The 15075-nt window shown below is 38.9% G+C and overlaps 1 protein-coding gene across 2 annotated transcripts in view; it reads right to left on the bottom strand.

The window, feature by feature from the left end:
- Nucleotides 1-15075, bottom strand: part of LOC138955569 (hexokinase-4-like) — a 121504-nt gene that overhangs the window by 85126 nt on the left and 21303 nt on the right. For both annotated transcript variants that reach the window (XM_070327151.1, XM_070327152.1), the window contains 4 exons: nt 6137-6337; nt 5562-5615; nt 2110-2203; nt 1544-1619 (listed from right to left, as the gene is read on the bottom strand). In XM_070327151.1, the coding sequence (XP_070183252.1) occupies nt 1544-1619; nt 2110-2203; nt 5562-5615; nt 6137-6337 (425 nt within the window). The remainder of the gene's footprint in view (nt 1-1543; nt 1620-2109; nt 2204-5561; nt 5616-6136; nt 6338-15075) is intronic.

Genomic DNA, 15075 nt, shown 5'->3' with positions numbered 1-15075 from the left:
CTCAATTACCAGGATAGGCCAACAACACCAACGGAAACAAGCCTGCATTTGGAAGAAAAATGCAAACGACGCCCCATACTCAAGCAATCTCATCCCAAAGACTGTAATAAGAGATGCGATCAAGACGCGGGATGAGTAAGACAAGCTCATAGAAACGAGAACGACCACGACAGATTTCATTGGGCAGAAACCCTACATCCAATAAGACCAGGTGACATTGTTCTCCAGAAATGAGATCATGAGAAGTCCTGGGGAAAACCTGCAACAGTCCTACGTCAATAAGCAACGCCGTCTTATAAAATACAAACAGAAAGGGGACAGTATCCAGTATCGTCGGAACAGACGAAACCTCAAGTTGTCTTCCAGTGTTAGACAGGCATACGATGATACGTGTACCATGACCAACATCTCTGTTCTTTACCCTGTCCCAATCCAACATGGTCCCGATCCATCCTGAACTCAGGTCAAAATGAGTTCGGCTCATTCTCTCCCTGACCGGACGCGACAGTCCTACGCGAATCTATCAAAACTAGGAATACAGAGTTATCTCCCATATGTTTTTCGCGAGCACAGATCTAAATTTGAGATCAGTGTTCGCGAGACGAACATGATTGCAGATTGGCCGACTTCGACAGTGATCTCCGTTCTGTTCTTCACAGTTATGATAAAGACATCGTTCTAAGGTCAAAACAAGTCGACATTTTGGGACTGCTGCCGGAAGGAGACCATAAAATATGGTTGCATCACTACAGAAAAAAATCGTCTGCTTCAGCGAACGCCGAAACCAAACGGTTGATTATCACGTGACACTTTTGCCATATTTAGAGTTGTTTACACAGCAAAATACAGCCGCGAAAAAATAGCTCCCTTAAAACTGTCTTACAAATCAATTCCTTTGTAATTTAAAAATTACACAACACCATGAAATATCACTATCGACGATCGCGAATCTTCTTATATCAATAATACATTACAAAAAGCTCTAAATATGTTAAAAAAAATCGGTTTCCTTGCCAGACAAGGAAACTCAAGGCATCCTGTCAGGGAGAGAATGAGCCGAACTCATTTTGACCTAGGGTTCAGGATGGGTCCCGATCCTGAAACGCAAAGCCGGCGTGGTGCAGACCAGCCAGGTCTTCGTTCTAGCCACCGCCTCCAGCCGCGCCATACCGAGGGCAGCAACCGTCGACTACAGTCACTACAACCCGCAGCGGACGAGATGTGAGACTACCGTCCCGCTTTCAAGACTGGGGCTTCGATCCCAAAGATCGAGAGCAAGCAGCAAGTTTAAACAAATGACTTTTTGTTTCGATTTCGGTTGGAAAATACATTATGATATTTTGTTCCAAAACCCTTTTTAAAAGAAAAGGAGGGGTGAGGGAATTAAGTGAGGCAGAGGGAAGTAGCTGTCTAGACAGTTGGTAACAGTCCTACCAGGTTATTAGCCCTTTAACGAGAGTTGACGAAAAGGTTTCTCCTTTCTTTCAAACTAAAAAATGGCAAACTAAGCACACTTATTCAAGAAATAAGCAACAAGGCTTACCTCGTGGTGATCTTCCTGGTTCCCTAATAAACTCTGCATGCAAAAAGGTTTGAGTTGTCCATGCCTATTCCTGTACCTGCACACACATACACACTTACACACACACCCACACACGCATACACACACACACACACACATACACACTTACACACCCCCACAGAAACACACACACACACACACACACACACACACACCCATTCGCAGAAACACATGCACGCGTATGCATATATAAACGCATGTGTTTATCGTTTGTTTATGTTTCGAAATTAACTTTGTGAAGTTGGTTGGCAGATCTATCTTGAGCTCACATACCTGCCGCCTAATATATTTAACCATTTGTCACAGTACACAAGAAGCTTAAAGTCATACATTATAATGATACACTTGTGGGTAGCTCTCCATTGGGGATTAACCTATACTCCAAGAACAAAATAATGCGACCTGGCAGACACCAACTTTCTGATTATGTCTAGCATCTGCCCTTAAGTATTATTGGTTGTAACTGTCCTTGTTGTACTGAGCGAATATCTACAAGGGTTATACTGCAAGTGTGTTTGGCAGCTTACCATCGACGGACACACCCTACGGAGACCACAGGAATGATCAGTAGGCCTATGGGTATGAAGAACGTCAAGAGTATGTTCAAGTCGCTCGATGTATCTGGTCGGAGAAAGAATAAAGGCATTCAATTACACATTAACCTGCAACCGTAGAGTGAACTAAAGTGGGGTGAAACAAAGGGAATGATATAAGGTTGTCCAATATGAACCGGCTTCTAATATGGACAATCTCCTGTTCTGACAATCCAACGGTGCTATAGCGCTCAAAAACATTTCGTTCGCTGTATCCAGTTGCAGACCACAATTTGACAAACCACAAAACCGTCAGGTTTTTCTCTTTCTTTAACACATTTGGCAGCATTCACTCAAAGTTTGACGCTTAAAACGGTTTAGTTTCTGTCCACAGCCAAAGCTGTATCTAACTTTTGCTGAAAGTCAAACAAAGCTAAACCGTACTAATTAGGCCTAACTATTAACTACAGAGAGAAGGACTACCAAACACAAATGAAACTTCTTTGCAAGAAAACAAGCTAGTTATCAGCATGAAACAAAACGTTGTCCATATTGGGCAACCTTCCCCTAATACTAAGCCAGGCGAATTGTCAGCATCATTCAATCAACAACAAAACATGATTTCAAAACAGCCACCCCCACACACGCTAACACACACACACACACACACACACACACACACACACACACACACACACACACACACACGCACGCACGCACTCACGCACGCACACACACACATATATACATCTATCCATCCATCCATCCATACATATATGCATGCATACATACATACATACATACATACATACATACATACATACATACATACATACATACAGGAACAGGCACAGCATTTATCTCCTGAAAATTATATATACATTCCACATCGTATTCCTAGAATATGTTGCCATAGTCTCTACGGAAAGTGTGTGGCCCTTACACTGCTGGCATGTGTGTATTCAAAATAACAACTTAACTATAATGTTTTAATACGCACCCACACGCACACGAACGCACGCACGCACGCACGTACACACACACACACACACACACACACACACACACACACACATTCCCTCTCTATCTAACTCGCTTTATCTTTTTCTCTCACACAAGCACACACAGTGGCATAGACCCCCCTACCCCCACACACACACACACACGTTCATACACACCATATACATACATTTCAAACATACATGAAATACACAATACATACATAGGGTGGCAAACTTCGCCCTTATAAAAAATTACAGTCAACACTTGACTTAATCTTACTATTTCACACCGGTGACACAGTGACGGTTCCCCTACGCTTTGTGTTCGGTGCCCTGACCCTTTGTGTTCGGTTCCCACTCGGTTCCCACACGCCAAAATTCGCGGACAAAACATCCATTTATGGTAGTATTACGCAATGTTGCTATCTGAGAATGGTCTTGTTAGATCTGTGAGTGTTTACACTACATGCCTAGGTGCTGTTGGATTGAAGGTTTTTGATATGTTAGCCGTTATTAGGTAGAATGCCTTCCACTTTACTGCAAAACTGCATAATTCGTAGCATCGGCAAGAAATATCCTACCAAAAAATGCCTGCTTGGAACTGTCCGTGGTCCAGCAAAAGGTTCAACATGTCTGTAGCAGACTCTCGCCCGAGAGTGAGAGTGTCATTGTGTGGAAGTTTTGCTTCATTGATTTATTCATGATTTAATTTGCTTTTTGGTTCAATAGAAAAATCTGTGTACGTTATACTTTGTATTTTCTGGTGTGATTCGCCCGAGTGCGAGACCCCCATCCCCGAACGCCTCTGTGGGTAGAATTGTATACTTGTGTGAGTAAGGTGAGTGTGTAGATGAGAATGTGAAAGTTGCTTTGGACCCAGATACACACAGCAGACACCAACGCAACAGCTAAGTTTCAGCCTGACAATGAAATTCGAGTGACACAGCTAATGGCAATAATAACAATACAACAAATGTTTCAAGATCTTTAGGCCAAAAAAATTAAATTGTCTGTTTCTAATAACATGGGTAAACAAAATAGGGTAGGTAGGTAGGGATTTTTAAATTTGTTTGCTAGGATAGAATTCTTGAAAATAACTAAATGACACAAAGAGACAAGACTCGCTATAGATAGATTTATAAGAACATTAAAAAAAATGTGACAAAGGATATAAAATGATTGTTTTACCTGGTCTGGAATCTTCAGTAGTAATTGCATAAAAAAGTCTGATATATCAATTATCATGTTAACTTTTTCTTAAAATGGGTGCGTTAAATCCTAGTCTGTTTGTTTTTAATGGACTAAGCAATCCGTGGACTGACAGAAAAGATGTATTTTAAAAATGTCCAGTTGCTTGCAATTACTTATTTTTCTAATTGGAAGAGAATATGCACTCTTTTGTGTTCAAATGGGTAGGGGGCGGGAGTAGTAAAAGGATCACAGTTCAAGATTGTACGCGACAAGAGGTGTGTTTCTTTTAACTGTGATGAAGAGGGATAACTCAACTTGGTATCTAACACTATTTCTGAACACTGTAACCACTTTAGCACTTTTAATTTATTTTGTTCTGTCTTCCAAGCTTTAAATTAAGCTTAGAAAATGAGTAAAAAAAAGTGGTTTTTTTCTGAATTCACCAGTTACATCACTATGTTGCATGTTCTATTTGCTTCCCTATTTCTGTTCTTAAGTTTTGATCATCTGACTACCTTGCTTGTCTATTTGGAAGATAATATGCACTCTTTTCTGAAAAATGAGTAGGGGGTGGGGGTAGTAAAAGCATCACAGTTCAAAATTTTGAGCGACAAGAGGTGTATTTCTTTTAAAATTGGTGAAGAGGGATAACTCAACTTGTTATTTAACACTATTTCTGAACACTGTAACCACTTTAACACTTTTAATTTATGTTTGACTGTGTTCCATGCTTCAAATTGGGCTTCAAAAATGGAAACAAGGTTTTTTTTCCAAATTCACCTGTAAAATCACTATGTTTGATGTTCTATTTTGCTTCCCTATTTCTCTTCTTCAGTTTGTGATCATCCGATTGTTTTTTTGTTTACATATTCACAATACAATATCACAAATTCTTCAGTAGGGTTTGCTTGAAAAAAATCTCATACATATGCTCAAACTTCAGTCGTTATCTCAAAATTTTGCGCGACAAGCTCTATTCATTTTGTTTTTTCCTGATAAACAAAACACTGAACTATTATAAAAACAAACCTTTAAAACTGCCTAACCACTTTGAAATATGGCCTCAGGTGTATACTCCAGCCTTAATGGATTGTTTAGCGAGTGGTTATCGACAATTAATGACCGGTAATTTTTAAGGAGTTGGGGCATTCTGACCAATCACAGGATCTGTTTCATTAAAACGCCAACTTGATTGATTTACAATTGAAATTAAAATGTGCGACTTTGCTGATGTGAGAGTAATGTTACACTTACTTTGGCTGGAAGGACACGTCTCGTTTCCGGTCGGTGTTTGCGGTGCAAGACAATCTGCAACATAATTATATATTGTTTTGCCTTTGTAGTGAACAAGTGCAAGTTAGATAGGTGTTTTTAGTGTCGTGATGCTTCTTGGAATTAATTTAATCTGCCATTTGATGTACAATGCTGTTGTTGATTTTGTTATCACATGCATGTACACAATCTAAATTTGGCTAGTTTCAGATAGTAGACTCAGCTAATGAATGCAACGAAGTCAACATCACTCAACTCCAGGAAGGCTAGGCTTTAAGCGAACAGCGCCTTGGAAGTGTATACAACATATTTACTCATGGGGGCTATTGGAAAGCAGTTCAGAAGGAAATTCCCTAAATGCACCAGAAACTCCCGCCAATAGTAGTGTTCCTTTAAATAGTGTTTGACAAAAACTGTCAATAAACTTTAATAAGTAAGTTATATAAATATGAATCATAAGTTGGTCAAATTCACGATAGCTATTTGCATTGATTTCAAAGTCGCTCAAACGATATCAAAAGCGTGAATTGTGTGTTGAAAACAGAAACCAACAATACCTTTAACCGTCAAGATGCAGTCACATGATTCCAGGTCTTTGTCAGCTGTAAGGTGACACTTATACCGCCCTTCAAACGTCTTGTTGACATGAGGGATCTTAAGCTTCAGCTGTTCATTCGTGAAGTGCTCCAGTGTGTATCCCTGCTCTTGTATCTGACATGTTGACACATTCCTGGACGCACACAAAACTATTGCTCTCCCTGAAAAAGAGACAGGGGATATTAGCCTGTGTAATACAAATTAGAATATCATTGCGACAAGTCTGTACCTGAGTATAAAACAAGTCGCGTAAGGCGAAATTACTACATTAAGTTAAGCTGTCGAACTCATGGAATGAAACTGAATGCACTGTATTTTTTCACCAAGGCAGTACAGCTTCGTCAATCCCCGCGTGAAGGAAATCGCTCACCTTCCACGTGCAAAACGTAGTGATATTGACACGCCAGATTAGCGCGGTAGCGTATTGTGCTAAGCAGGAAAGCGCGCTTTTCTGTATTCTTGTTAATTTTCTGAGCTTGTTTTGAATACAACCTATCATATCTATATGTTTTTCGAATCAGGAACTGATAAAGAATAGGAATTTTTTGATCGATTTTTTAAATTTTAAACGTAAGACTAATTAATCTATTTTCGTTAATTGTGATCACATTTTAAGAGTTAACATGACATATATATATATATTTTTAGATTCAGAATGTGATGAAGAATACGATGCAATCAATTTTAAATCTGTTTGCGAAAAATCGATTTTAATGACAACTTTAATGAGCAAACTCATCAATTAAATTTTAAGCCTCCAAGCTGAAATGCAATACCAAAGTCCGGGCTTTGTCGAAGATTACTTGACCAAAATTTCAACCAATTTGGTTGAAAAATGAGAGCGTGACAGTGCCGCCTCAACTTTCACGAAAAGCCGGATATGACGTCATCAAAGACATTTATCAAAAAAATGAAAAAAAGTCTGGGGATATCATACCCAGGAACTCTCGGTCCAGTACGCACATACACCACGACCCTCGTCTCGATTCCCCCCTATACGTTAAAACATTTAGTCAAAACTTGACTAAATGTAAAAACATGACATTTCGCGGTGCTAAAGCAAAGACACGATTGTGGCTAACCAATATCGTGAATCCGCATTAACATTCTTCGGTTCGAATATTTAGAACATACCATGTACTTCGGACCATAACCCGCTACACCCTTGCTAAAGGCCGGTGGCCTACAGCAAAAACACATTCGTATTCGTATTCATACTCTCTCTCTCTCTCTCTCTCTCTCTCTCTCTCTCTCTCTCTCTCTCTCTCTCTCTCTCTTTCTCTCTCTCTCTCTCTCTCTCTCTCTCTCTCTCTCTCTCTCTCTCTCTCTCTCTAATCCCGATACTGCTTTAACTGTTTGGCAAGGTTTATTTATGCCTATTGTGGAAAAACATGCCCCCATTCGAAGGAGGAGAGTTAAACAGAAGACGCAACCCGGTTGGATTACAGCCGACATTATGGAGGCCATGAAAATTAGGGATGAATTAAAGAAAGATAAAAAAATTGACGAGTACAAAATCCACATAAACAAAATAAGCGTTTTGGTTAAAAACTCGAAGCGCAGATACTTTGAACAGATGATCTCTAACAACTGTGATACGGCGCATCTCTGGCGTGCCATGAACGAGATAACGCATAAGAAACGTAAGCCGTTCTTATCGCCCTCGATCGTGGCATCGCCAGACACGCTCAATGATCATTTCCTGTCCACGGCGTCCCTCCTTCACCAGTCTAATGGTCCCCCGACCCCACATAGCGATGAATTCTCAAACTCCCCTCTTTCAGAATTTTGTAACGAGAGGCTACGGTCTAGTGACCAGAGTTGTATCCCCGAGCTAGCAATACACAAAGTAGGTAAATATTTTTCTGAATTGAAAAATAAAAAAGCTGTGGACGTGGACACTATCAGTAATTATATCTTAAAACTTTCTCTTCCGTATGTTGTTGAACCCTTAACGTTTTTGTATAATCTATGTATTAGTTAGTTAGTTAGCTGTTGCTTTTCGGGTCCAGCGGACCATAATAGGCCAAATCAGGACCCCATAATCTATATATTGAAACTTGTGTATTCCCTGAGGGTTGGAAGTGCGCCAAAGTTATTCCTATTCCAAAGACATCGGACTCTACTGACATTAATAACTTCCGTCCCATATCCATCCTCTCAGTACTTTCAAAGCCTCTTGAGAGGCATATTCATAAGCACGTGGCCCATCATATGGAATGTTACAACCTTTTCTACCAGTTTCAATCTGGCTTCCGTAAATTTCATTCTTGTTCCACGGCCCTTGTCCGTCTGTGTGATACCTGGCTCTCAGCTATAAACGATTCTAAAATCGTCGGTACCGTTTTCCTCGATCTGAGGAAAGCCTTTGAAACAGTAGACCATACTCTTCTCATTCGCAAGCTTGAGTATTACACGCACAGCAGTCACACGGTAAACCTGCTTACATCATTTTTATCAAACAGAACCCAGCGCGTCTACGTAAACGGTCAATATTCAGGCGATGGTTACTTAAAATGCGGAGTTCCTCAAGGTTCTATTTTGGGGCCCTTATTATTTTGCATTTTTATCAACGACCTGCCCTTGCATATATAAAAAATAACAATGTGTCCTGTGAGCTCTTTGCCGATGACAGTTCCCTTCACTCGTCCTCAAAAACGTTAAATCAGGTGCAATGCGATCTTCAACAGGGAATAAATGATGATTTTAAATGGTGCGTTCAAAATAAAATGACATTACACCCTAAGAAATCAAATAGTATGGTCATAACATCCAGACAGAAACACCAGAAAGCACCCCTTCTTCTTAACCTTAAGCTGAACACTGATCCCATAGAGCAGGTTAAATCACACAAGGTATTAGGAATCGTAGTTGACCAGGAGCTTCGGTGGAATGTACATATCAATAATATTTGCAAAAAGCTCTCCAAAAATCTGTATCTTTTATCCAGATTAAAACCCTTTGCAGAAGCAGAAGGTCTAAAAATGTTTTTTGTGGCACACTGCCAATCTTTTATCAATTATGCTTCTACTGTATGGTGCGGTGCGAGCGAAAATCTGCTTAAAAAATTAAATTCCCTGCACAGAAGAGGGGCAAAGCTAATTGTTACTAACCCGTATCTGTCAACGTCAGAAAAGCTTAAAGCTGCTAGTTTACTTCCACTGCAGGAGCAGTTTGACTATAACATTGCAGTGTTAATGTACAAGGCACTCCATGGGCTAGCACCACCATACTTGAATGCATTCATAACCGAGGCTCCTGAGAGATACGGATCAGATAAATATCTACTACCAAGGACCCGTGTAGATCTATATAAAACTAGTTTTGCCTTTGCTGGGCCGTCAAGGTGGAACTCTCTTCCTTCGAATGTTAAAACTAGCAAATCTGTAAATATTTTTAAATCTTCTTTAAAAAAAACATCTAAACTGTTCTCTGTAAGTACACACCCGCGGTGACATAATCATGTGAATCTTACAGTTCTGTCTAATGTATACTATATTAATATTACTATATAATTATTTTCACGTCATATTACATACTCATAGCATATAGTATTGATATTGTTTTACTTCGTATAATTATTAGATTTTGTGTTTCGTGTGGCCGTGGTGCTTATGCTTATTTACTGTACATTTACATGTTATGCCTATATAAAATTCATTATAATGTTGTTTATATGCGTGCGGATGTGTTAGTGTGAATGTAAAGGGCACGTTGTAAGATTAGGCCCTTGGCTTAAAATGTTTACCCTTAATGTCAACAAAATGTTCTGAGTCTGAGTCTGAGTCTCTCTCTCTCTCTCTCTCTCTCTCTCTCTCTCTCTTTTTTATATTTAGTCAAGTTTTGACTAAATATTTTAACATCGAGGGGGAATCGAAACGAGGGTCGTGGTGTATGTGCGTGTGTGTGTGTGTCTGTGTGTGTGTGTGTAGAGTGATTCAGACTAAGCTACTGGACTGATCTTTATGAAATTTGACATGAGAGTTCCTGGGTATGAAATCCCCGATTTTTTTTTTGATTTTTTTTTGATAAATGTCTTTGTTGACGTCATATCCGGCTTTTCGTGAAAGTTGAGGCGGCACTGTCACGCCCTCATTTTTCAACCAAATTGGTTGAAATTTTGGTCAAGTAATCTTCGACAAAGCCCAGACTTCGGTATTGCATTTCAGCTTGGTGGCTTAAAAATTAATGACTTTGGTCATTAAAAATCTGAAAATTGTAAAAAAAAATAACAATTTATAAAACGATCCAAATTTACATTCATCTTATTCTCCATCATTTTCTGATTCCAAAAACATATAAATATGTTATATTTGGATTAAAAACAAGCTCTGAAAATTAAAGATATAAAAATTATTATCAAAATTAAATTGTCGAAATCAATTTAAAAACACTTTCATCTTATTCCTTGTCGGTTCCTGATTCCAAAAACATATAGATATGATATGTTTGGATTAAAAACACGCTCAGAAAGTTAAAACAAAGAGAGGTACAGAAAAGCGTGCTATCCTTCTTAGCGCAACTACTACACCGCTCTTCTTGTCAATTTCACTGCCTTTGCCATGAGCGGTGGACTGACGATGCTACGAGTATACGGTTTTGCTGAAAAATGGCATTGCGTTCAGTTTCATTCTGTGAGTTCGACAGCTACTTGACTAAATGTTGTATTTTCGCCTTACGCGACTTGTTAAATTTGTGTACGTGTCACTGCTCTAAATGCACTTGTCTCGGGTTCAAGTTTGATAATGATTAAAAACAAGCATACCATTACATTTTGTAAAATGTTTGCAGTGTGATTGAATAAGTGTCAAGGTGGTGGTGGTGGAAATCTTTGTGCATGTGTATGTGAGTGCGTGTTTGTACTTGTTTCAGTTATCACGTGAACATGTTTTTTTTTCTATATAGAACAGACATATCCATGCTTGCTTCTCTCTCTCTCTCTCTCTCTCTCTCTCTCTCTCTCTCTCTCTCTCTCTCTCTCTCTCTCTCTCTCTCTCTCTCTCTCATACCATTCTACGCACACAAGCTAAGAAATAATAAGACAGCGTTGGAATGTGTATCTATTTAGGGAATTCAAAATTGAGCACAACATACCACAATTGAAAGTCACATACCTTTTAAAGTTACCAACTGATATTGTAACTAATCAAATGTATGTACAAATAAAATCTGTCAAGCTTTTTTAAAGAACCAGATATACATGTATATGATTAAGGTATGACCTGTAACACATATCTTTTCCAAATCTGATTTTATACAAAAGCACTTGCCCTTTTTTCTTCCAAATTCCAAAGATCCACAGCAATTACAAAGGCAAAATACAACGCCACATCAGCATTACAAAGAACAAATCAAGTGCCAGGAGACCTGCATAAGAAATACATTACTGTTTAGGTACTACTTCAGACAAAGTTCTAGAAATCTTAAAAGAGCAGTAACTAAAAGTTTGGACCATCAATGGGAAACAAGTAATCAGAGCAATGCACAAATGCAATAGGCCATACACTGAACATGCATAACTATTGTTTTTCTCATTGTCTTGTACAGGCTGGGATGGATGTGGCGAGATAATTATGTAATGGATAGAACCAGATATGATGGCAGATTATGTTCAATCTTGCATGATTATGTTAGCCCAGTAAAATCTAAAACATGTTATCTGAATTTCTGAGAAAAAAACACCTTTAGAATTAAGCGCTTAAATGTGCAAAACATTCTTGCAAGCTGAACTACATGTCAGGATGAGGATGTACCCCTGACATATATTTTCCATAACACCACTTTACATACAGTGGAAACATCCTGTTTAGGCTCCCCCAGTCCAACCCCCCCCCCCCCCCTTTCAATACCCAATTTCTGGTCAAAACCTCTTCAAGTTTACACCATTTTCAGACTCTAAATTTTAATTTAGGCCTGCATGATTTTCTCAGATTGTTTATGTCTTAAACGTGGGGTGGTGAGGGGGAGGAGGGGGTATTCTTTCTTTATTTATTTGGTGTTTAACGTCGTTTTCAACCACGAAGGTTATATCGCGACGAGGGAAAGGGGGGAGATGGGATAGGGGAAAGGAGGGGGGGGGGGGGGAGATGGGATAGAGCCACTTGTTAAGTGTTTCTTGTTCACAAAAGCACTAATAAAAAAATTGCTCCAGGGGCTTGCAACGTAGTACAATATATGACCTTACTGGGAGAATGCAAGTTTCCAGTACAAAGGACTAAACATTTCTTACATACTGCTTGACTAAAATCTTTACAAACATTGACTATATTCTATACAAGAACCACTTAACAAGGGTAAAAGGAGAAACAGAATCCGTTAGTCGCCTAATACGACATGCGGGGTGCAGATTTAAATAAGGATGTGGAAAAGAAGACTTTTGGTAAGTGAAATAAAGGTGATGGATCCAGTCAGGTAGAAATAAGACAACAAGAAAAGAATTGGAAAACTGCAGGGAATAGTAGGGAGAGTTTTCTTGGAAGGAAATATAGGTGAAAGGACTGGTAAGGTAGAAATGTAGAAGCTATTTTTATCACCAGATTGCTTGTATTTTAATCTAAACCAAAGGCAGGTCCTTTTACACCCTTTTTTATGTATTATTTGTTCTGATGCTTCAAGCCCACCTGTTGGAATGTGTTGTTGTCTTAAGTGGTCCTTTTGTGCATGCAATTGTTTGTACTTGTCAGTTATCATTCTCAGTTATTTAAATTCATCATTGGCAATCAAACTGTTATATTCTTGTCCTGTATGCATGCATGACACACACTGGCAGACAACAGGGTACAGTGTCCACAAAGTGGGTTCACACTTCTAAATATTGTTGTTCTAAAATTAAATAGTAAACAATCAAAACAAAAACAAACAACAAAACACCAAAGACGTCTTTGTTTAACTTAAACTGTAAGCAATGACAATGCTCTTCAGTGTAATATTCAGAAAGTTCACATCATATTTCTGAGAAAAAAAAAATTCAGCCATTCATTTAAACAAAGTTTTGTTAAATTCAAAAGAACAAAGACACATAACCTAATCCCCCTGAGCATACTTTCAAATTGAAATTGAAGAATACAATTGTATAACATTTTCATTCATCTATCGACTCAGTATTCTTTACTTCATTGTTGCACATGAACTACCCTCTCATTCTCAGCTCGCGGTCATGGAAAAGCTCGCTGAAGCTCGCATTTTTCATGATCCGCCAACTTCGACCATTATTTTTAATAATCACTGAGACTCGGCATGTAACCTCAACATACATGTCAAGTCCATCAAATTGTATTCCAACACGTCATAATGAGACCAAAAGACTTTCCGGGCAGAATTTTGACTTTCAAAATTAAGGGGTGTACTTCTATAATGATCTTTCTAATTTTGTGTTTACGAGTTATTTCCAAAACGTTACTTGCTACAATAAGCCCGATGATTACATTTTCCTCTGATTGGTATTTAATGAGATTGTGTCTTATGAAACGTCCTCATAGACATGATCCAGAAAAGTAAAACCGGCATGACGTAACACATTAAACTTCTGAAATGCAAGACCTGATGACGTTCTTACCTTCTACGGTTAAACAAGTTTTTTACTTGCCGTTTTACACCTTCCAGTTCCCTAATAATTCACTCTGATATACTCACTCTGATGCGTGCGGTTAAGCTGATATGGCAATATTTCGCAACAAAGTGCTTTTTTCTGCAGTATACTTTTCACAATATTTTGGCTACTTTGCCTCAAGAGTGCGTATAGCTGCTGCCACTTTTGGGTTCCTAGAAAGGTTGTGTGAGATTCTATAGGCATTTATCTTTCAAATGATACCAAATTTGGTCGGGAGTACCGACTGTGCATTAAAATCGGGCTGAGAGCCATGTTGGCCGACTACAGTGCTCATTCTAGACTTTACACCTGGATTACCTGTAGCTTCGACGTCACGTGTGACGTCATCGTTGCAGGTGTATTATTCAAACAATATTCCGCAAGCTCAACCTACATTCAGTGACTACATGGCATAACTTGTACTTCTTTATTCTATGTAAATCATGTTACCCAGAGAGTTTTGTACAACGCACTAAATTCTGTTTTTCCTTCAGTGAAACGTAAAACCGCCCAAAACGGTATGCACCCGATTGTTTCTTGTTTTTTAGTAAATGTTCAATAAATATGGCGCACATTGTCAATCACAAATACATTCTATCTTTTTACTTTATATTGACGGGAATTTCCGAGGTTCAAATGCAACTCTTATGAAAACCAGCACTGCCTAAAATTGGAAGGATACGCATTAAAGGCGTTATTTGTCTAAATGAGACTCATCAGAAAGTTATCGTCTCGCGCATACAATTCTTCGCAGCTAGTATCGTTTTCACTTTTGCACCTACGCTTCGAGCAGGCATTTTCTATGTATTAACGTACACGTTAGGTCCATTTAAACATCTCCCTCCACTGCAAGCTGTACGGAGGAAAGGAAGACATGGAGAAGACGGCATCATTCGTCCGTGCATAGCCAACACTGAAGACTGTAAAACCTGCTTTGTGCATTTATCTTCCATTCAAGGTTCTTTGATATTGAATTCAGAAAACTCCTGTGTGATGGTTCTTGGAATAAATTAGAAAGTGCTCAGCTATTGCTCGGAGCCTTGGGTTTCCTTTCTCAGATTATGGACCTCCCCTTTATTGAATACAGCCTAGCTATATAGTGCAGGGCCAGTTCAAGGCCTACCGTTCGCCTGTAGCAAGCACAATGCCAGTGATATAATAATGCGCTTCGTTCAATAATGAATTTTCTCGATTTGCTCTATAAATCCCTTAGTGCACTGGGATGTATCAATAACTTAAATAATAATAATAATAATTGTCAGTAAGTACTGGTGTCACATGACTGATGTGAACCAGTTGATTGGCTAATGG

This window comes from Littorina saxatilis, unplaced genomic scaffold, assembly GCF_037325665.1.
Source record: "Littorina saxatilis isolate snail1 unplaced genomic scaffold, US_GU_Lsax_2.0 scaffold_227, whole genome shotgun sequence".
Lineage (NCBI taxonomy): Eukaryota > Metazoa > Mollusca > Gastropoda > Littorinimorpha > Littorinidae > Littorina > Littorina saxatilis.
This window is presented reverse-complemented; position numbering and strand designations above follow the sequence as displayed.